We start from the raw sequence: 24918 nt of genomic DNA on the forward strand, positions 1-24918 counted from the left end.
TGAAAGCATTATGACAGAAGTAAGGCTAATATCTACCAGGTTAAAGAAGCAGATTTTGATTTGGACACATTTTTTGGCACAGACAAAATAGGCTGAAGGGACTCTTCCTCGGCTATACTGTTGTATGTTCTATAAAACTTTGCAGTGCATTAAGTGTAAAAGTGCAGCGTTCCCCAGCTGTTCCAATAAATTTGAAAAACCAAGAATTAATTTACCAATTACAAGAATTGTTTGGAAATGTTGATGAAATGTTTTGTGACATCAATATTTTTTGCAAAAATTACAGGAAAAGATCATTTAGTCTAATTGACTCCTGCAGGTGCATATGATCGACATATAACACTCCTATCACTGCATCTAACTTTATCGACACATTATTTCTTTCTCTCTCATATGCGATCACTTTCCCCAAAATAAACTAATATTCTATCGTAGTACATTCCAAATTCTAACCATTCCACAGTCTTTCTCTGTTTAAATTCTCTAGTTCACACAAATCCCAGATTTTACTTGCTTTTCTTACCCCTTTATTAACTATCATTATTTCTTTTATTATTTTATGCAATTATGGTCCTGATAAAGAGGCTTTAAATTAAAATGAACACCAGCTTCAACGTTTTGGTTTTTTATTTTCTACAAAAGGCTGGTCATAAATTTGTTTTTTCCCATTTTAGATCCACAACGGATTTTAAACTGTGGGTAGTAGTGAAAAAATAAACATAACTTTTCATAATTAGCGACTAATAATTAAACATTTACACCAAAATATGGAGCCCATATTTACAAGTTGGTTTGAAAATTTAAACTCTCAATAGCTTATCCTGGTGGAACTATGTTTCATGGCTGAAGATATGAATTGATATATTCATTGATAATCTCCTTTCTTTCTTAGGGGCATTTGGGAGGGAGGTGGGTGGTGGGGTGGGAGGGGAGAGTGATAGGGAGGGAGGGATTAGTATAGACCACATGTATTGTTTTATATGTACAATTCATTATTGATTGAATGTATTGTGGTTTTAAAATTTTGAATAAAATATTTTTTAAAAAATGAACTAAATCTAGTCATGTCTGGTTTAATTACAATTTCATTAACAAAAACTACCAGCTAAAAACAGAAACATACCAAAATCAAATCAGAACAATGCAAAATCTTTCAAAAAGAAAATGTTCTGTTTTGGAGAACTTTTTTTAAACCCCAGCCACAAGCAGGATTTCAAGCTTCTAATTCCTAATCATTTTAAATCTCTACTCCTGAACTGAACTCCCTGTCTCAGACTTTGATTCCATTCCAAATGAATCCCAATGGAAGCTGAAAGAATGGCACTTCATTGTTTTAAATAGAACAAAAATTCCCAAGATCAGCAATTAATCCTTCTACAACAAACACGTTTTAGAGCTTTCAATAAAAATGACTCACAATATCAGAGCAAAATCAAGTGAGAATGCATTATAATGTTTTGATACCAATATTTATACCTCTTCAATCATTTCTTTCTTATCTTTGCTCATTACCATCCTTTCCACATTGTACAGTACATCTCCAATTATCCAAAATCAGATTATCTGAAATCCTCAGTTATCCAAAATTAACGTCTGTTTGGCTCCCAAAAAAATTGGATAATTGAAGATTTCAGAAAAATAAGAAATTCTCAGTTATCCAAAATTTCTTTGGAGCCGAACTGACAACACAAGTTGAAAAAATTTTGGAATTTTTGAAAAACCTGAATAGAATTTTGAGTTTTTGGTGTTGGGTTTATCTTATTTTATTCAGGTTGTTTTTTGATGAGAATTAAACATTATTTCATGCTTAAAAAGCCTTCCCTTGTTGTTTGTTGTTTAAACACTGTCACAAATGATTTGCCGTTGCTACTGTGTTGTTTTTCAAAAATGACCAGTTCTCCAAAAATATAATTTATCCGAAATAGGCCCGGTCCTGACCATTTTGGATAATCGGAGTTGGACTGTACTTTATCTCATTATTTAACTTTTTCAGACTTCTACTGCCACCCTCATCTTTTGGTATTTTTTTCCCTTCTACTTCTCCCTGTGTTAACACATTAAAAACCAGACAAATCTCTTAAATGGCTCAAAGTCACAAGCATAATTTTAACCATTTCTCTCTCCACAGGTCGACTGACCTCATCTTTTGAGTGCTTGGGTTTTATTTACTTCTCTATGACTCAAAGGGTCAGCTCTCTGCTTCATTTTATAAGATGGTAACTAACTGGATTACAACTCTCAACATCCTTAATTTTTTCATCTCCACACCAACTAATATGAAGCACTTGACAGATTTTGTGATTATTATTTAAAATTGTAATGAACTAGAAAGTATCACCTGTGACTTCCTTACAAAACCTCCAACATGAACAAGATGCTCAAAGGCACATGATGAAACAAAATTTGGCATAAAGATTCATGTTCAAAATGTTTAACAAATCCATGGCCCAGATCAAAACAAATTGGAAACAAAGATAGAGACTTGTCCTGAGTACATTTCTGTGGCATACTTTAAACAATAAATAAATCTACAATCCTTTGTTCAGAATCCTGTGCCAAATCTGGTCCTTCATGCTGTAGGAAATATCAACATTTACAATTGAATTGTTCGGAAGCCTTAAAAGCATTCAATACAATACAAGAGACAATGCATTTTGTGCTGTCCTCACAACTACGTTAAAGATGTCTGTGGACAATATCTGGTCAGCTAAACTGCTACAGTAAGCAAACTTTTATTCAATTGCAATGGTGGTGATTTAACTGGTAACCAAGATAATAAGCATTTGAAGCCTATCTCTTCTACTTGCAAAAACACATAAATGCTGGAGAAATTGAGCAGTGAAGTAGCAACTATGGAAAGCAATAGATGGTCAATGTTTCAGGGCTAAATTGTTTACCAGGAATAGCTCTTTTTCCCTTTAGCTATAGATCCAAACAGATGTAGCTGTGTTTTTTTTTTATTTTAATTTACTGCATTCATTATTCATATTTCCATCAAAGAGATCAAACAGATTGGATAATCAACTTCCAAACCAGCTATATTCAGTTTGAATGAGCAACCCTGAGCTTCATTACACCACAGCATTCCCATTTTTAATGCTGTCCAAGAGCAACAAAAGGAGACCAACAATGAATGCCTCATATAATCTTGATGAACAGCAACTCATCTTCCCTCTTAATATATTGAAATTATCTTAATGGTAAATTTTAACTAATTGAAGTGACTACTCCCATTCCACCGGCTCAGCATAAATGGCAGGTTCTCTATGTTCCAAATCATTTTTTTTTAACTTCCTATTTTCAAATAGCAATTTTCAAATAGTCACTTCCTCAACTGTTTGGGATCTGCTTCCAACACAGACATTTCATCTTTTCTCTCCATTCTTTGAAATGTAACACATATGTTTTTCACTCTTTTTCAGTTCTAATGAGTTTTCAACCTAAATCTTCAGCTGATTTTCCGATTTCACCAAATGTTGCTCGACCCTCAACATTGTATTTTTGTTCCAGATATCCAGATCCTGCAAGTTTTTGCAACACTCTCTCAATTGAGAGATCTGAATTTTTGTAGGATTTTAACAACTTTTCCTGCCAATTCTCGTCAGGACTAATACGAAGTCATCAATTGGAATATCATTTCATTGTCATATATACATAGGAACAAAATTCTTAAAAACATAACACGCATTTAATTAAAAAGATAAATACATGAGAAAGTTAGATATACACAGTTACTATAGTACAAGAAAAAAGTGGCATTACAATAGCCCAGACAGTTCTTTTTATGGTGTCAGAGTAGTCCATACAGTAAGAGGTTCAAAAGTTTGATAACTGTGGGAAAGGAGCACTCTTCTTTTCTGGACTTCCAGCTTCTGTACCTTCTTCCCAATGGTAGCAGTGAAAAAAGGTTATGACCAGGGTAAAGGGGATCCTTCTTAAGGCAGCAACTTTGTGAAAATGTTTAATGGATGAGAAGTTGAGCCTGTGATGGGCCTGGCTATGATTGCTACCTTCTGCAGCTTCTTCAAACCTGGGCATTCGAGTGATCAAACCTTGCTGTGACACAACCAGTCAGAATACTTTCCACAATGCACATGTAGAGGTTTGAGAGTTATGGAAAACTTGCCAAATCACCTCAGACTTCTTGGAAAGTATAGGCATTAGTGTGCCTTCTTCATGGATGCCAATCCCATTATGGACGAACCTTCTGTACCTCTGTCCCATTAATGCAGACACAATATGTAGGAGCAGAATTAGACCATTCGCCCATCGTGTCTGCTCCACTATTCAAATCATGGCTGATATCTTTTAGGAAATCCTGCACAAGGACTTACAAGACTCTTTAGACCATGGTTCTCTGAGTTCTCTCTCATTAAAGAAGTAGTCTACCTCTTTATTCCTTCTTACAAAGTGCATGAATAAACACTTTCCTACACTGTATTCCAGGTGTCACTTCTTTGCCCATTCTCCCAACCTGTCTATCCCTCTTCTTCTACTTCTCCCACTTCCTCAACACTACCCATCCCTCAACCTATATTTGTATGATCATCTAAATTATTCACATATGTGAAAAGTGACAGACCTAACCAGTGGAATACCAATCACTGGCAGCCAACTAGAAAAGAATCCCTTTATTCCCACTCTTTTGTTTTGACCATTCATGTAGTCTTCTATCCATTCAAATACCTTTCCAATACCAAGGGCTCCCATCTTGTTTACAGCCTAATCTGCAGTATCACGTCAAAAGCCTTTTGAAATTCCCACTCATTCTATTACCCACCCTGTTCATTCCTTCCTCAAAGATTTCTGACATATTTATCAAGCAAGATCTCCCATGAAGGAAACCATAAGACTTCTGGCTATTTTATCTTGTGTGTTTAAGTACCTCAAAACTTCATCCTTAATATTGGCTCTGGAATCTTATCAAGCACTGAAGTTAGACTAACTGACCTATAATTTCCTGTGCAATACCCAAATGTGCTGGAGAATCTCAGCAAGTCAAGTAGCATCCAGAGAAAATAAAGGGTAACCAGACTCCACCCAGTTGGCTCACACATTTTAAGGACACAAACAGGTGCACAGTTTGGGATGGACATTTTTCAAAGATTTATCCTCCTGAAATTTCTGTTCATGTCAGCCTCAGAAATTGGGGCCATAGAGTCACTGGGGGATACGCTTCATTTTGAAGTGAGAAAAGAAGGCACTGAGCTCATCCAGAAGATGTGCATCACAGTTGATGATGCTACCTTATTTCACCTTTTAGGATGTGATGACATGCAAACCCTGCGCCCCTGCCAAGTGTCTGTCTGGGAATCCAGCTTAATTCAGAATAGTCTTTTTGCATTGCCTTTCTGTATCTTTCTGAACCTCGAGATCTGTATGCCACAGATCTGATCTTCAACAGTGAATTCATCTCTTGAATCATCCATGGCTTCTGGTGATGATATATCCAGATAGTCTTTGCAGGAACACACATCTCCACACATATTCATTCAGATCCAATTAGAAGCCCTTGAACATGACACTGTCTACCACATCCAGACAGCCTCCAAGCAGATTTTCTGCTTCCCAGGCAAACTCTTTACACCAACTATTGGTTCCCTGCTCTTCAATTTCTATTTGTACATAGAAAGCACCAAAATAGGTGGCTGACTTTCCAAAATGTGAGTGCAAAATGGAGCAGTAGAATTCCTTGATAGTAGTGTAGCAGTGGTTGAGAATATTTGATCCCCTGATGTTGCAGATGTGCTTGTGGTATTTCGGGAGGACCTTCTTGGAGAAGGCTTGGTTGAAGCCCTCAGCAATGACTGTTGTGCATCGGGATACATGGTATGATGTTTGTTGATCAGTGTGCAGATCCTCTAGCATTAGCTTAAGGATTGTTTATGGAAGAACGTAGCCTGCAGTCAGGACAATGGAGATGAATTCCTTTTGGAGATAAAGGGATCAGTACTAAATGTTCCAGATGCAGGGAGCAACCATGACACAGGACCGCCATGTCCAAGTGACTTGAAGAGTTGTCCATGAAGCAGACACTGCCACCTCTTCCCTTACCCAAGGACACCATCCTGTTCACATGGTAAAAACACAAATGTCTGCAGAAACAGATAAGAAAAGAGAGGGAAATATATATTTTGACAGATGGAACCAAATGCTAGAGACAGAGAGTTGTAGATGATAGCTAGAACTAGATAAGGGAGAGATGATGGGACCTGGTGGGAGAAAAGAACAGGAAAAGTAAACTAAAGCATCAGAAACCTATTTAAACAACATCTGCAGATGCTTTGATTGTAGATTAATACACAAAAGTGCTGGAGAAACACTAAGGCAAAGATACATAACATTTAGGACCTGAGCCCTTTGCCAAGGTATGAGCAAAAAGCAGGCAGGTGCCTAAATAAAACGTTGGGAAGAGAAGCACAGGCCCACAGGCAAGAAGTCATAAGTTCCTATGGGTGGGAGGACAGAAAAGAAAAAAAGATGGCAAGAGATGGGGAGATGGAATAGGTCTCTGAATGGAGAGGAGAAAAAGGTGAGGAGCTGGAGTAAAGGAGACAGAGGGATGGTGGGGAGGAGAGAGAGGAAAAGAAAAACAGGGGAGGGTTAATGGCACCTGGTTGAAGAGCACCCAGAAGGAATATTGGGTATTAGTCCTCTAATTTGCAGGTAGCCCAGATTTGGTAGGGCATGAGGCCATGGACAAGACATGATAGCATGAGACTGGGTCGCAGAGTAGAAACCCTGATAGGCATCTGGATGATGGTCAGATGAAGCCAGGTAGAGGGGATGATGAGGAATATGGGGGAAATAGAAAAGGTGTACACAGGGAAAGAGACCCTGGGTGGACTAATGGGAATCACCTGCATACCCATTTAGCTTGGTTTCTTCCATATTTCACCCACCAGCTTCAGTCTTCTCCATCCCCTCTCCCAACCTGCTCACATGCAAATATATTATTTTCTTTCTCTCTCTTAACTATTTCTGTCTCAATACTTTACTCTTTCCCATCAAGTTGCCACTGCACATCATCCCATCCCTCATCTAGTTCTCTCGCTCACTTCTATGTACTATCTTTCCTCTGACCAAAAATGTCAGCCATCCCTTTGCCTCCAAAGATGCTGCTTGACCCAATAATTTCTTCCAGCAATTGATTTACTTTTTTTTTGCTCCAGATTCCTGGATTTGCAGTCTCCTGTGTCTTGAGAATACAGAGTATATTTTTAGCTTTGTAAACTTTCTAAATTACTTCAATACTTTGAAAGCCTCAAGAATCCTTTGTAATCTTTGATAGCCACTTCCATTTGGGTGGGTGAACATGCCAGCCCATGAACTACCTTCGTACATTGTCAAGGATATGCAGGAATGAAGAGAGAAAAAGGCTCTAGCTAAAGTTATTTAACCTCCCCTGAAAGAAATGTAAGTTTCTAAATCTCACATTCCAATGGAATGAAAATGGTAGTAAGACAAACCAGGAAATTATGGACTAAGTGGGGTCTCTAACAGTTTTCCTGTATTTTTAAATTTTTAACTCAAAGATTGTTTTTTGTTGAAGATGGATTTACATCGTAAAGTTCTGAATATGTACATTGCTTTGTACAGTGACTTGGTAGTCATCACCACATCAAATCAGCCACTGCACCTATTGGTTTGATGCCACAAAGAGTTGGGAGAATACATTCAGTATTTTGCTAAGTAAACCCATCTTAAACTAAAACAATCTTTAAGTTAAAGATTTATAACTTGCAAATTTAAAAATATGCATACTTCCTCCTCATCCTCCTCCTTGGAAAAGACGGAAAAACAAAATCAAACTTGTGACGGAAATTTCCAAAAAGGCTCCACTGAAACTTTCAAAATGACAATCGGTGTTGGAGTTTTTAGAGGTTCAACTCCAGCATTCACAACAAATGACCTTTCTTCTGTAAATGTTATTTTAATTGCCATTTTATTTAAAGGAGTTGAGCACCAAGAACATAAAAATAATCAAGCTTTGAACATAGTAAGAGAATTATTTATAAATCTGGCAAAAAAAAGTATTTGCGGGTCTCAAAAAGAAACAGTGCATACAGCCCCAACAATAACCTCAGTAAATGTATTAGGTGTGAAAACTCACATAAAAGCATCTGTTCGCCACATCTGACATGTAGTTAACCTAAAGCAATAAGAAAATGACAATGCAGTATACACATACAATGAAAAAACATTTTGATTAAGATCACAACTGGAAAGAACAAAAAAGTGACAGATAAAAATAAATCTACCCTTGAGAAGTTATAAGTTTAAGAAGCACTGAGACAGACACTTAAATAGGAAAGACACAAAAGGATATGGTCCTAATGCGGGCAAGCAGGATTAGTGTGGATGGGCAAAAAGGTCAACATGGACAACGCGATGGTCTGAAGGGTTCCACTTCTGTGCTGTATGACTCTATAAATTATTTAAAGGTAGCACGAGAATTTTTCAAAGGCCCACATAAACAGCTCTTCATCCTTGCGTATGTAAACAGATAGACCTATCAATTTTCTGCTAAGACCGCAAGTTCCATATTCACTATTAGTAGTGGATGCTAAAATTTACCTCAGCATTATGTTATTTTGTTTCGGGACTCATTAATGGCCCCTGAAATCTACCAGTAATTCAGAGCCCAGTCCATGGATAACCTCAAAATGTAACAAATAGCAAAACTGCTATTCCAAAAAAAAAAGCCACATTTCTACTTTTACAAGCCACCAAACAACTTTCTACTAAACTGTTGCAGTCGTTTATTTTGATAAACCACAATTTACGTCAAATACAAAAAGGAGCACATCTTGTCATTTACAGTAGAATGCACAATAGCAGCCTCTACTGATAACTTGGCATTGGGCACTGTTAAACTTAACACCACGTTACTAAAAAACATACCTGAGAGGCAAATCATTCTTATTTAAAAAAACAAAAAATAACGAAATTTTATTTTGCATTAAAACTCAATATGTTCCAATGTAAAAACCAAACTACTTTTCACCTTCTTATAAGGCAACTGTAAGTTCTGTACTTCTAAAATGTCATGCATATAAGCAGAGTTCAGAGAAGAATCATTGCACTGCTTCTGTGGTACATATAATGGAGAACTATTTGATTTACTACTGCATGAAAAGTTCACATTTGAATTTGCAATAAAATTGGTTCTCTATCTTAGATTTGTATGCTTTCTCATTTTTTTTTAAATGACAGTACAATCCCAAATGAACCACAAAGGAAGAACCACTTAATTATTTCAAATAACACTCACAATGTGACAGTTCAGTAAAGGACAAAATTGACAAGTCATATAAAGAATCTTCAAGGCTTTGCATTAGTTTTTCCGAAGTAAAATCACGTCCAATTTTCAGCATTATCTCATCAACAAATCGAACGTAAAATCTTCACACATATCAAAAGCTGCATAATTCAGTATGATTAATTTGTGATCTTGAGGCTCCAATATATTAAAAGCAACAAAAATGGGCCATTATTGAAAATCTCATGCTGACTGATGATTTCAAATCAAGACACTCTTTTATTTTCTATTGACTCCTCCCAACCTCATTGGACTGATATATTGATAAAACAAAAAAGCCCACACCTATTTCTTCACCATCTGCAGGCCAGGCATCAACAATGGGTTTATTAGGACCTTTTGGTACAAGAATCTGGATTGAATGCATTGCAAACCTCTCCAAAATCATTACACCCATAAAAATCCCAAAAATGAGCACCAGGGATAGAAAACCAACTTTCCAAAATTAGAGTAAAACACAGAAGTCTGCAGACACTGTGATTGAAGTAAAAATACAAAGCTGGGGAAACTCAGCAGGTCAAATAGTGTACATTGTAAAGCAGAGATAAAGATACATAACCAACATTTCAGGCTTGAGCCCTTCATCAAGGTATGAACAAAATGTAGGCAGGCACCTGAATAAAATGGAGGTGGGAAAGGTAGTGGAGGTAATAGGTGGATAAAGGAGGGAGGGCACACCACCAAACAGAAGGAGGGGGATGGCTCTGTGCATGGAGAGGATAGGGGGCGGAGAGCTGGAGGAAAGAAGACAGAGAGAGAGAGAATGAGGAGTGGGCTAGCAGAAACTGGAGAAGTCAATGTTAATGTCATGCAGTTGGAGAGTGGCAGGATGGAATATTAGGTGTTGCTCCTCCAATTTACAGGTCGCCTAGGCTTGGCAGTGCACGTGGCCATAGACAGACATGGCAGCTCGGGAGTGGGGCGCAGAATTACAATGGTTGGCTACTAAGCGATCCCAGAGATTGATGTGGACAGAATGAAGCTGCTCAGCAAAGCAATCTCCCAGTCAGCATCCAGGCTCTCCGATGTAGAGAAGGTCATAACAGAATCACTAGATGCAGTAGATGACTCCCACAGATTCACATTTGAAGGACTGTTTGGGTCCCAGAATGGTGGTGAGGGAGAAAGTACGGGTGCAAGTGTGGCACTTCCTCCTGCTGCAGGGGAAGGTACCAAGGGGGCAATTAGTGGCAATTAGTGGACAAAAGAGTCATGAAAGGAGCAGTCCTTAAGGAAGGAGAGGGAAAGATGTGTCTGGTCATGGCATCATGTTGTAGGTGATGAAAATTGCAGAGGATAATGTTGGATGCAGAGGCTGGTGGAGTGGTAGGTAAGGACAAGGGGAATCCTACTTTTCTTGAGTCAAGGGGCAGAGGATGGGAAATGGAGGAGATGCAGGTAAGGGTTGAGTTGATGGTGGTAGAGGGGAAGCCATGTTTGTGGAAAATGGAGGACATCAGAGTTTCCCCAGCTTTGTACTTCCATTTCCAATATTGTACAGGTGCCTAACCTTTTATCCAGGATCATCAGGACTGGACACCTGCCGTTGTTTAGAATCTTCTGGATTTTAAAATCATTTTGATTTTGGTCCCTTTAAGCCCACCTGAGTCATGATGTTGTCTCCACCCCATCACCCCCTCACGAGCGTCAGTATACGGTGATTCAGAGGCGCTTATAAAGTAGCAGAACGCAACAAGATACATGGAAGTTGAGCGAGGGTTGTGTCAGGTCATGTTTGGCGCCAAACTCCATCTATGATGAGCAGATGTCATCTACTGAAAAAAGCGCTGGTGTTTGGAGGTTGCTGGTTTTCAGAATTCTGGATAAAAGGTTAGACACCTGTAGCATGACCAGTCTTGTGCAAAAGGATTAATTTGGGCAACAAGTTAGTGTAAGTTATCACATATTTTTGGCATAAATGTAAATCAAGAATACTTTAATTCATTCCATTTTATTCCATACTTGTTAATCTATTAGAACAAAGAATAGTACAGCAGAGGAGCACACCTTTTAGCCAAAACATAATGCCTAAATTAAACTAAAACTCTGCTGCTTGTATGTGATACATATCTCTCTATATCCTGTATATCCTTGTCTTCCTAGAGGTCACTTCTATAATATTACATCTGCTTCCACTACCTCCCCGGCAGCCCATTCCATGCATTTACCACTGTCTGTGTAAACCCACTACAACCCCCATACCCCGCTCACTTTAAAATCACGTCCTCTTGTACGTGACATTTTTACATTGGGATATACATTCTGACTGCCTCCCATAATTTTATCGATTTCTTTCAGGTTTCCAAGGCTCCAGAGAAACAACTCTGTCCAACCTCTCCTCTTACCAATGCCCTCTAATCTGGACAACATCCTGCTAAATCTCTTCTGTACCCTTTCCTAAGACTCTAACATCCTTCCAGAAATTAGGTGACTAAGATTGTACACAATATTCCAGGTACAGCCCAACCAAAGTTTTATGAAGGCAGCAACATTAATCTGTAATTCTTATACTCAATGCCCTGATTAAATTAAGACAAGCATGCCTTACTCCTCCTTTATCACCCTATCTGCTTGCATGGCTACTTTCCACACCTCGTTGCACACAATTCTTTTAAGAGGCCTGCCATTAACTTTGCAAACTGTGACGGTATTACGCACAGAAACCCTCGATTCCTACAACTTCATGATCTCACTGAAATCCAATTCTCTTTTCCAAAAATTATATGATAATTTTTTGGTCACAACTGTGGCCTATTATACCTGCTGTAGTTGTCCCAATAAGGCCTGAGCTGTTGTAATTGGCCCTCCTGTTGGGATGGACTGCCGCTGGAAGTCCAGTCCATTTGTTTGCGCACCTGGAAAGAGATCAAACGTAAAAAGAAGAAACAAAGTGAAAAGGAAGGAGCTAAAATCAATCAACAAGTCATTTTTTTGGATGCCATTATGCAATGGCAGTGCACTTTTTAATTAAACATTGTCCGTCATCATGAACGTCGCCATTAACAATGCAGGAACCTGATCTTAACCCCTTCTAAAACAAGTCACACTGCCACACACAGTAACATTAGTTATTATCATCTTTCCATTCAATTACTCTTGATCTTTTAGAAAATGGTAGCAATTATTCAAGGACTCCCATTCAAATCAAGACCCTGACAATAGACTAATTTATAAAATACATTAAAGCCTTTTTAAACTTAATAGGGAGAAAATGGGAAGAATAAACACAATATATTACTTTAATGATCATAAAGTGAAAACATTTTTTATGCATCTCCTCTATCCCAATTCATAGTGGTTCTCAATGTTGTGCCATCCTGTTGTTTTTCCTTCTTCGATTTCCGGATTTCAAGTTCAAATCCTAGATCAAGCGGTGGTTAAGCAAACTACATGGAAGCATGGATCACTGACAGATTGAAGTTTGAAAAATTCCCATGTGTATGCGGTTTGGAGCATAAGAATCTTTATACTCACATGGTAGACTTGAACACCAATGCAGCAACAAGCCTTGAATTATAAAAGTCAATCAACCAATCAGTTCAAGGCATTTAAAGTATTTTTACTAAACTACTAATTGAAAGCTTGCATAAGCAGAAAATTACTGGGGTTTATAATTTAATTACAAGAAAAGCATTCATTTTCCATGAGCACCAAGATTATTCGTTTTGGCTCATTTCTCCTACATATTTACATGCTTAGGATTTTCATACTCCAACATGCCAGTTTCTTGTACTTTCTTTTACTTTCATTAGTCATGGTGTGAGAATCACAATAGATTATATTCTTTTATGGATTGAAATTTCAGTCAATCTATTTGGTCAAAAGGCCTTCTCACAAAATTCTCTGGGGGACCTACATGAATTTTAATCTTAACTGATGTCATTTTTATACAGTATCCATAAGCATCAGGATGGGATAAGACTGGATGGACAGATTCAAGATTCTATTTAAAAATACAGAAATGCTCGAAGAACTCACCAGGTCTCGCAGACTCCATAAAGATGATCTTACCACTGTTTTGGGCCTGAGTCCTCCTTCAAGGTACCTTTTAAGTACCTCGAAAGGTACCTTGAAGAAGGGTTCAGCCTCAAAACTTCAATAAAATAATCTTTACCTCCTACAGACATTGCAAGTCCCAGCATTTCTGTATTTTCACTGCAATCACAGCATCTGCAAACTTTCCTATTTCACTCAAGATTCCATTTATGGTCATGTATATAAAATGCACAAATTACTTTGTTTACCCTGTAGAGGCACAGCGCAAAGAGAAACAAAAGAGAAGCCTTTCAGAGACAATGTTTATGAATCCTGCCATCTTCATCAATCCTGTGCTGCTACCACATCTATTGTCACAGAGGCTCCCGTCCAGCAGTAAACCAGATCTTAAGGCATCCAAGTTGGACATCCTCCACCCCTGAAAGCAAATCTCCAATGGATTTGGAAGCTATAAATGCCCAAGGCTCTTCAGAAGCCCTGCTTGCCACAGCACCTTCACAAATCATTGATCCAATATCAGGGTCCAAGACATTGGTTATCAGTGGCCTGGTGTCAGAAGTTCAGCTGCCGAGCGCTGAGCTAGCGCCTGGTCCACTACTGACTATGGTTACCTATTCTGTAAGGTCCCCTAGAAGGATTCTCTATCTCAAGATGAAGGAGGGGATGAACTGTTGCTTCCTCAGAGACCAAATATCTCAAAGTCTGGAGTGCAGATGTGCTCTGCCATCTTGGCCATGGGCCTCTAAGGATTTTCATTGAATAAGCTGCCACCAGCCCCAACCTACAAGCAATTCTTTCTTTTACAATATTTTTGTTAGAAGTCCAAATCAAAAAAAATACAGTTAAAAAATAGAAAAGTACAGAGTACAATAGTCTCATATCACATTATTTCATCCATAGTACCCTGCATTCTTGATCAAACAAAATATAGTAATATTTTATTATATAAAAAATAATCTAATCCCATGACCAAAACCAAAGCTGTTTGGCAGAGAGACAAAAGAATCCCGTCCGAGTATAAATGACCCCTGCATTAATACCCAATCAGAGATTTTGAAAGTAATTCAAAAAGGGCCGCTACAGAGTTTGAAAATTTAAATTCAAATTGGATATTGAGCATTGAATATTCTCTTAATTTAAACATGACATAACATCATGTAACCATTGAGCATGGGTAGGTGGAGCACCATCCTTCCATTTAAGCAACACAGTCTGCCTAGCCATAAGATAACTAAAACCTAATACATAAATCAGGTGCCATTAAAGTTATGCCTCTCTATCCAACAATACCAAACAATGCAGTCAAAATACAAAATATTATATTTTAGTCATACTATATTAACTGTGAAGTTTGTGGGTCTCTTTGGAATCTAATTGTGTTTCAAAATTTCCTATTATTTCTCCTCTCGGATTCTCACATCAGGATCTGATGTTATGCAATAAGCTAATACAATTATGGAATAAAATATACCTTAAGGTACACATTTCAAGACAGGTTTGGAGATCTAATATCAGTCTATTCTAAGACATTTAGTCAATTACAAGAAGATGTGGCTGGTTAATGCGTTTCTCCTGAAATAAGTGAAAAATAAGAATTCTGTGGTAACCTGGAAGAAGAGGTTATCTGTTGGAAAAACTCAAAAGGGTCAAGTTTCTTCAGCAAGACACTGAAGTGGCTGATTGAAGAAGATCAGTTTGTGTATGTCCAACAAACAATTCTCTCTGAAACCATCAAGAACCTTCCTGAGCTGTAACAATTTAAGTTAAAGTACTAGAGCCTGGTCAAGATCGTAAATGTTAAATTTTGAGCACAGTATGAAAAATTGCCTGATACCAGTGAACTTGGAGAAGTGAAAAGTGAATGATTGGACAGTGAAACAAAGAACTTTCCTGAACATATACACATGCGCTTAAAATTAGAAGGGGATTAAGTTAATAGTAACTACTGACATGGTCTTTGCCCTCAGACAGCTCCAAGAAAAATGCAGAGAACAAAACAAAGGACTCTACATCACCTTTGTTGACCTCACCAAAGCCTTCGACACCGTGAGCAGGAAAGGGCTTTGGCAAATACTAGAGCGCATCGGATGTCCCCCAAAGTTCCTCAACATGATTATCCAACTGCACGAAAACCAACAAGGTTGGGTCAGATACAGCAATGAGCTCTCTGAACCCTTCTCCATTAACAATGGCGTGAAGCAAGGCTGTGTTCTGGCACCAACCCTCTTTTCAATCTTCTTCAGCATGATGCTGAACCAAGCCATGAAAGACCCCAACAATGAAGACGCTGTTTACATCCGGTACCGCACGGATGGCAGTCTCTTCAATCTGAGGCGCCTGCAAGCTCACACCAAGACACAAGAGAAACTTGTCCGTGAACTACTCTTTGCAGACGATGCCGCTTTAGTTGCCCATTCAGAGTCAGCTCTTCAGCGCTTGACGTCCTGCTTTGCGGAAACTGCCAAAATGTTTGGCCTGGAAGTCAGCCTGAAGAAAACTGAGGTCCTCCATCAGCCAGCTCCCCACCATGATTACCAGCCCCCCCACATCTCCATCGGGCACACAAAACTCAAAACGGTCAACCAGTTTACCTATCTCGGCTGCACCATTTCATCAGATGCAAGGATCGACAATGAGATAGACAACAGACTCGCCAAGGCAAATAGCGCCTTTGGAAGACTACACAAAAGAGTCTGGAAAAACAACCAACTGAAAAACCTCACAAAGATAAGCGTATACAGAGCCGTTGTCATACCCACACTCCTGTTCGGCTCCGAATCATGGGTCCTCTACCGGCACCACCTACGGCTCCTAGAACGCTTCCACCAGCGTTGTCTCCGCTCCATCCTCAACATCCATTGGAGCGCTTACATCCCTAACGTCGAAGTACTCGAGATGGCAGAGGTCGACAGCATCGAGTCCACGCTGCTGAAGATCCAGCTGCGCTGGATGGGTCACGTCTCCAGAATGGAGGACCATCGCCTTCCCAAGATCGTGTTATATGGCGAGCTCTCCACTGGCCACCGTGACAGAGGTGCACCAAAGAAAAGGTACAAGGACTGCCTAAAGAAATCTCTTGGTGCCTGCCACATTGACCACCGCCAGTGGGCTGATAACGCCTCAAACCGTGCATCTTGGCGCCTCACAGTTTGGCGGGCAGCAACCTCCTTTGAAGAAGACCGCAGAGCCTACCTCACTGACAAAAGGCAAAGGAGGAAAAACCCAACACCCAACCCCAACCCACCAATTTTCCCCTGCAACCGCTGCAATCGTGTCTGCCTGTCCCGCATCGGACTTGTCAGCCACAAACGAGCCTGCAGCTGACGTGGACCTTTTACCCCCTCCATAAATCTTCGTCCGCGAAGCCAAGCCAAAGAAGAACAAGTTAAATATTGATCTTTTTATTATGGATGAAGAGAATTTAAAACATTTTTGCTTAAGTAACCATTTCTATTGGTGCTAGTTTTTGGAGTTCTCTGGGCTTGTAACACTGGATACAGTTTAGAAAACATTTTGGTCTACTGAGATTTTCTCTTTCGAGTCCTATTTTTCTATTCCCTTAAACCTTCTATGATTGACATTGCTTTTAAAGAATGGTATAGATTAGGCATTAAATGTTTTAAAGATCTGTCATTTAAAAATTGTTTACTAAATACTCATTTTTTTCATTATTTACTGATGAGAGATTTTTTGCAATCTCAATTACATGCCAATCCCAAGAGCTTTGATTTCAATTTTTAATTTGAATCCTTTTTATAATGGTTCAATATCCTTTGGATAAAATTTAAAAAGCCTGGGAACAGGACCCATAGTTCAATATCTGAAGAAACTTGGAATGTAATTTATAAATTGGTTAATGCCACATCTTTATGTGCTTGCCACTCCCTCCTACAATTTAAAGTAGTACATAGCGTCCATATGTCCAAAGTTAAATTAACTCGCTTTTAGGTAAATGTATCTCCTCATTGTGACAGATGCAACAATGGAGATGCTTCACTAATTCATATCTTTTGAACATGTCTGAGTCTTGGGAAATACTGCAAGTAAGTATTTCAAATTTCTTCTGTACTTTTTAAATTTTAAGCCTAATCTTTTAACCTACAAGCAATTCAAACCTGCACAGGCTCATCGTTTGGTAAGCCCAGGCAGTGGAAGCCTGTTAAGAGTAGTGGTTGGTGAAACACTATTACAGCACCAGTGAATTTGACATTGTCTGCAACGAGTTTGTATGTTCTCCCCTGTCTGCATGCATTTCCTCCCACCTTTCAAAAACATGGGGGCTGTAGGTTAATTGGATGCATGGGCTCTTGAACCAAAGAGTCTGTTATTGTGCTACATCTAAAAGAATTTTAATTTTTTTTTAATGTTTTTGATTGGCCGACAAATTCAATTGTATTTCAGTATTGGGCATTTAAAAATGCACTTTGGGCTGAGCGATAATTATTGAATTTGAGTGTTATTGCAGAAATCTAAACATGCAAAAACAGTACTGGTGCAACTGCCATGTCAGTCATACATTAAATGATACAATTTCATATGCAACACTCCTTTGAAAGTTGCTCTGACCATATTGTTCTGACGATAGGTCACTAATCTGAAGCATTAATTTCATTTATATCCACAGATGCTGTTTTTCCCCTGTATTTTTTGTTTTTATTTCAAACTTTATGCATTCCATACCCAGTTCATATATGCCCAATCAAGCTACATCTCTGTGCTCAATGCCCCCTTGATCCTTTGAGGCATTATGAAAGTTTGCCGCAATGGACCTATTAATACACATTCGAGATTAAGTACATAAATTTGCAGGCTTGATACATTGTACTTCATACACTTCAAATGCAAAACATGTCAGTTCAACTAAGAAAAACATGCTAAGTAATGGCCCTTTGAAGGAGTATAGTCTTGGGCAGCAGGAAACAGGTACAGAACTGAAATAAAATCAATTGGCAGAGAGCAACTTTGGGAAGCATACTGTGTTGATCAGCAATGATTAGCCTATCCATTGAAGACGTCTAGTGAGGCGCTGCATCAAGCCAGCCAGCCAATATCATAAAAGCTCATCAACCTGGACATGCTCTCTTCTCTCTTCCACCTTCAGGCAGAAGGTAGACAACCTTTAATACCAGCACATCTAGGTTCAAGAACAATTTCCCCCCCAACAATTATCAGACTCTTGAACCCTCCGTACTACTCTAACCTAAGTACTATTCCAAGTTCACTAATGATCTGTCTGCATTACTCGCACACCAGTTTTTGCAGTACTAACCAATTAAGAATATTACCTGTTTATTTTCCCTTTTATATTTATTATCTTTTATTCATCTTGGTGTTAATTATACTTAAATTATTGTTAATCTATTTTATATGGCTTAAAAGCAACGACTTTCATTGTTTATGACAATAAACTCTTCATTCATTCTTTCATTCAAGCAAAACTTAAAGGCCTTCTTGACTTTTTAACATGACTACTTTAAACCAGGTGCACCAAACAGAACTAAACAATCAAAATATATAAAGCGGACAAAAAAAAAGAACACAGTATTGTAGATTAATTGAACTGAACTGCAAATTGTTAAAGCAAAATATGCACCTGAACATAACTACCAGGTTCAGAAAAGGCTGGACAGAAATGTTCTGTTTTTATTATCATGTAACTCAGTGGTTCTCAACCTTTTTCTTTCCATTCACATACCACTTTAAGTATTCCCTATGCTATAGATGCTCTATGATTAGTAAGAGATTGCTTAAGGTGGTATATGGGTGGAAAGAAAATTTGAAAACCACTGTTTTATTCATACCTAATTGACTCATTACGTGCAGGGTTTCATAATTTCAAAGGAAATGGACCAATGACAATTTTTCTCAAGCAAAATATTTCAGTAACATTTGGGTCGAGAGCAGTGATTCTCAACCTTCTCTTCCCACTCACATCCCACCTTAAGGCACCCCTTACTAATCACAGAGAACCAATGGCATAGGGATCGCTTAAAATGGGATGTGAGTGGAAAGAAAAAGGTTGAGAACCATTGAATCTCTCGTTCCAACATTTTCTTCTTATATTTCCGGTTCCAAGCGCTTTGGCTTCAATATCAATAGTAAACAAATCTTATTCTGAAGCTAACTGGAAATCACAAATATGACTGTTTCATTTGTATTCAGAAAAGCATATACAATTTCAGTGGGTGCAGAGCAGCCGATGGCAGTGACTGTCTACACAAAACAGTTTTTCCGTACAGCTGGCAATAAATGATTCTGAGACCGACATCAACCACACGAAGCATCGTGAAGGTTAAATCCAGGGTTTAATAGTCTGGAAGGCTGGCGGCAAAACTCTGCATGCCAAACTGCATGAGTTTTTCAAGCTTTGTTGGGACCAAGGTAAACTGCCTCAGGATCTTCGTGATGCCACCATCATCACCCTGTACAAAAACAAAGGCGAGAAATCAGACTGCTCAAACTACAGGGGAATCACGTTGCTCTCCATTGCAGGCAAAATCTTCGCTAGGATTCTACTAAATAGAATAATACCTAGTGTCGCCGAGAATATTCTCCCAGAATCACAGTGCGGCTTTCGCGCAAACAGAGGAACCACTGACATGGTCTTTGCCCTCAGACAGCTCCAAGAAAAGTGCAGAGAACAAAACAAAGGACTCTACATCACCTTTGTTGACCTCACCAAAGCCTTCGACACCGTGAGCAGGAAAGGGCTTTGGCAAATACTAGAGCGCATCGGATGTCCCCCAAAGTTCCTCAACATGATTATCCAACTGCACGAAAACCAACAAGGTCGGGTCAGATACAGCAATGAGCTCTCTGAACCCTTCTCCATTAACAATGGCGTGAAGCAAGGCTGTGTTCTCGCACCAACCCTCTTTTCAATCTTCTTCAGCATGATGCTGAACCAAGCCATGAAAGACCCCAACAATGAAGACGCTGTTTACATCCGGTACCACACGGATGGCAGTCTCTTCAATCTGAGGCGCCTGCAAGCTCACACCAAGACACAAGAGAAACTTGTCCGTGAACTACTCTTTGCAGACGATGCCGCTTTAGTTGCCCATTCAGAGCCAGCTCTTCAGCGCTTGACGTCCTGCTTTGCGGAAACTGCCAAAATGTTTGGCCTGGAAGTCAGCCTGAAGAAAACTGAGGTCCTCCATCAGCCAGCTCCCCACCATGACTACCAGCCCCCCCCACATCTCCATCGGGCACACAAAACTCAAAACGGTCAACCAGTTTACCTATCTCGGCTGCACCATTTCATCAGATGCAAGGATCGACAATGAGATAGACAACAGACTCGCCAAGGCAAGTAGCGCCTTTGGAAGACTACACAAAAGAGTCTGGAAAAACAACCAACTGAAAAACCTCACAAAGATAAGCGTATACAGAGCCGTTGTCATACCCACACTCCTGTTCGGCTCCGAATCATGGGTCCTCTACCGGCACCACCTACGGCTCCTAGAACGCTTCCACCAGCGTTGTCTCCGCTCCATCCTCAACATCCATTGGAGCGCTTTCATCCCTAACGTCGAAGTACTCGAGATGGCAGAGGTCGACAGCATCGAGTCCACGCTGCTGAAGATCCAGCTGCGCTGGATGGGTCACGTCTCCAGAATGGAGGACCATCGCCTTCCCAAGATCATGTTATATGGCGAGCTCTCCACTGGCCACCGTGACAGAGGTGCACCAAAGAAAAGGTACAAGGACTGCCTAAAGAAATCTCTTGGTGCCTGCCACATTGACCACCGCCAGTGGGCTGATAACGCCTCAAACCGTGCATCTTGGCGCCTCACAGTTTGGCGGGCAGCAACCTCCTTTGAAGAAGACCGCAGAACCCACCTCACTGACAAAAGGCAAAGGAGGAAAAACCCAACACCCAACCCCAACCAACCAATTTTCCCTTGCAACCGCTGCAATCGTGTCTGCCTGTCCCGCATCGGACTTGTCAGCCACAAACGAGCCTGCAGCTGACGTGGACTTTTTACCCCCTCCATAAATCTTCGTCCGCGAAGCCAAGCCAAAGAAAAAGATATACAGCTAGGTCTTGCCTCTGTGCAGCTCGGATCGGCTTTTTATACAGGGTCATCAGACGGTGGCCCCTGGTGACCTAGTGATGTAATGGCATATCACTAGATTCACCCACATTTGGCCACTCCCCCCCCCCCCCCACTCCCCCCGGGTAAGTTCATAAGTCCAGGATCTGGCGGGTTTTCCTTAGTCTCTTGGACCTTCGGGGTTCTGGGTTGGGGGGGCTGGGGGTAATTTTAAAGCTGCTGTTTCTACCAGTATTTGTTTTGTTATTTAATTCCATCGCCCAAGCTAAATTCTTCGTAGTGTAAGGTGGCTGCAGTATCAATACTCAAAATGATATGGGGGGAAAAAAGTGCTTTATATTAAAAAAAATTAAAAAAATAGAAAAATAAATTTTAAAAAAACATATACAAGTAATTACAATGTAGATGAAAATCTAATCTGTAGCACGTTCTATATTTCAGGCAAGTGAGGTTAAAAATCTCAGCCATAGTCTTCTTTAATGATGGAGTAAGCTCAAGAAGTCAAATGCTCTCTGGTCTTTACATTTTTTTTAAATATAATTTTTAAAATCAGATTCTTAGTTTATTTTATTAAATTTGAACTTTTGTGAAACTCTTTTATCTGGCACCTATATGTGGTGCCAAGACTCACAGACTTTCTGAACTATTCATTATTGCTTCTGTTGACACAAACACACTTTAAAATCACCTATTTTTGGATATTACAATGTATATTTTCAAGGCCCCTGTGGCCCTTGATTTGTTTCTTGTGTGTATGGGGACCTGTTGACATTAAAGCAATTATGGGTAATGGGCTGTGATGGGGCAGATGTTGAACAATCTTGATTTCTAAATATTTGTTTGTGGATTCATCAAATCATAGAAATACACATGCATTAGGTCCTAACAGCCCACCTCTTCAATGCCAACTATTAATGCTTACCTATGCTAATCCCATTTGCCTCCATTAGGCCCGCATTCCTCTCAGCCTTTCCTGTCTATGCACCTGTTTGAACACCTCTTAAATGTAATTGTGTCTGCCTCCATTATCACCTTTGTCAGTTTATTCCCTCTGTACAAAGAAATTTTCCTCGCGACTCCTTTAAATTTCTTTCTCCTCACTTTAAGCTTATACCCTCTAGTTTGGACTCCTCTGCCTGCCCTGGAAAATAGATTCAGCCTATTTTTGCCCATCATAATTTTTTAAAAAATCACTCCTCGACCTGCGGCATGCTAGCAGAATTATGCACAACATTTGAACAGCAGGCTAACCAATGTTTCATTTTGTAATCCTTGTACTCAATACCTTTGCCTATAAATATAAAAGCATATTAAATCCCTTTCTCACCACTCAATTGGCCCAATGTGCCATTTTCAAGGAGCTATGGATTGCAACTCATGGTGTCCCTGTACAGTAAGTCTTTGAAATAACATTGTTACAGAATAATGCTGATAAGAAAAGAAAGAAATAAATAATAAGATTCTGCGCCACGCTTTGTTATTGTTTGAGTTTGAACTGAATACTGGTAGGTTCTGCCTCTTTCAATTTTTGCTTAGTCTGCAACCAACGACCGGACGAACAATTCGCAGTAATGTCGAAAAGATTAAAAGTAGTGCTGGAAGTGTAACACCTTTAGCTGCTACAAAATTAACTTGGAGCAGAAACAGCATAATGGAAAATATGGAAAGACTTTTGGAAATCCAGATGAAAGACACACATCAACGTAACTCTCCATGTTCATCAATGGCCATATAAATCTTTGCTTATTTGAAGAACAAAGTGATGAAAGAGAAACCTTTGTGGGAAGTAGTGGTTGGTTTGACTGTTTTGAGAATCGCTCACAATTGCATAACATACAGGCGAGTTCGCTAATGCCAACGAAGCTGCAGCTGCTTACCCAGCTTTACTGAAGAAAATTATTGATGAAGGAAATTTTTAACGTAGATGAGACAGGCCTTTTTTGGAAGCGAATGCCAAAATGAACTTACTTTTCTAAAGAAGAGAAAACTGCACCCCAGGATTTAAGGCAGCGAAAGATCATTTGACATTCCTACTTGGTGGTAATGCCTCAGGAGATTTCAACCTCAAGCCACTGGCTGTTTATCATGCTGGAATGCCAAGAGCTATGAAAGCATCTTCCTGCTATATGGCGATCAAGTAAGAAGGTGTGGGTCACCCAGAACAGGATCCAAGATTGGTTTTCTTTGTATTTCTGCCCAGCTGTCAAAGAATATTGGTAGGCTAAGAACATTGAAAATGGAGCCTTGCTTCTTCTGGACAATGCCCCATGTAATCCTGGATGATCTGATAGATAATGTTTAAGTAGCTTATCTGCCTCTAAACACAACCAGCTTGATTCAACCTATGGATCGGGGGTTATTGCTATCTTCAAAGCCTGCCATTCACGGTGCACCTTTAAGCAACTGATTACTTTCTTTGATGGTGAAACTAAGCTACCAGTAAGGAAATTTTAGCATGGTTATGGCAATTTTACAGAGGGATGGAGGAAGTAAAAACAACCACAATCAATCTTGTCTGGCATAAAAATCTATCCAGAGTGTATTGCAGGCTTCCTGGGTTTTGAGGAGCCAATATAAAATGCTCATCAGAAGATTATTGTTGACACACACGGTTGGATTTAATGAACTAAATGAAGATGTAGCAGAGTTTCTTGAATCACATGGTAAAGAATTATCTGAAAACTTCCTGAAGATGGAACACCAATGTGCTGAGGAAGATGATGAAACGGAGGAGGCAGAAGCACCACGAATTTTAACAACTAAATTGAAGTCTGGGGCTTTCTAGTTTTAGATAAAGCTATGACCATTTTCACTGAGGAAGATGCTCAAAGAGAGAGAAGTACAGAAGCAAACAGGATGATAATGAATAGATACAACTGCTACAAGGAATTAAACAAACACAAGAAAAATGCAAAACAAACCTTGGCCATGCTTTTTTTTTAAACCCAGCTTATCAAGAAGTTCGAGCACCATCACCACCTCCCACTCCACCACAAAATGAGGCAACAGCAGACCCCTCAGAAATTTCCTGCAACACTCCCACCCTCAGCTTCTGCGACGATGATGGTCAAGCTAGCTCTCTGGCCTAAAATGATAATGATCAGTGTGGAATCCCAGTAGCCTCCCTCCCCATACCAGCTGACCTTCACTGATTCATCAAAATTGATAAAATAATTTTTATTAGTTTTATTAATCCTTCTTAAATATCTGTACAGCACACATTTATTTCAATCCTTAATATTAGAAGTGTTTGGTGAAGTTTTTGTGACCAGAAATAAACCATGGGAGCCTCTTGTTTTTATCAGAGCCTATGGTAAAATTGGTTTCGTTTAACAACATTTCACTTAAAGTAGCACTTTCTAAGACGTATAACAAAGTTAAGGGAGGATCTGATGTACATGAATAATCCTGAGGTCTCTGCTACAGGTGCCTAACCTTTTATCTGGAATTCTGAAAACTGGCACTTTTCCTGGTAGATGATATTATACTAAAGTAATGTTAATTTCCTGTAATAAATTCTCCACTTTCAGAGAAAGAACCCCA

General features: G+C 39.4%; 1 protein-coding gene across 8 annotated transcripts in view; it reads right to left on the reverse strand.

Annotated features, from left to right (window-relative positions):
- pou2f1b (POU class 2 homeobox 1b) overlaps nucleotides 1-24918 on the reverse strand; it is a 188712-nt gene that overhangs the window by 105754 nt on the left and 58040 nt on the right. For 4 of the 8 annotated variants that reach the window (XM_069888489.1, XM_069888493.1, XM_069888486.1 and 1 more), the window contains 3 exons: nucleotides 12797-12829; nucleotides 12083-12177; nucleotides 8114-8152 (listed from right to left, as the gene is read on the reverse strand). In XM_069888489.1, coding sequence (XP_069744590.1) covers nucleotides 8114-8152; nucleotides 12083-12177; nucleotides 12797-12829 — 167 coding nt within the window. The remainder of the gene's footprint in view (nucleotides 1-8113; nucleotides 8153-12082; nucleotides 12178-12796; nucleotides 12830-24918) is intronic. The other 4 variants (XM_069888491.1, XM_069888487.1, XM_069888494.1 and 1 more) reach the window with 2 other exon arrangements.

The sequence above is a fragment of the Narcine bancroftii genome, chromosome 7 (genome assembly GCF_036971445.1).
Source record: "Narcine bancroftii isolate sNarBan1 chromosome 7, sNarBan1.hap1, whole genome shotgun sequence".
NCBI lineage: Eukaryota > Metazoa > Chordata > Chondrichthyes > Torpediniformes > Narcinidae > Narcine > Narcine bancroftii.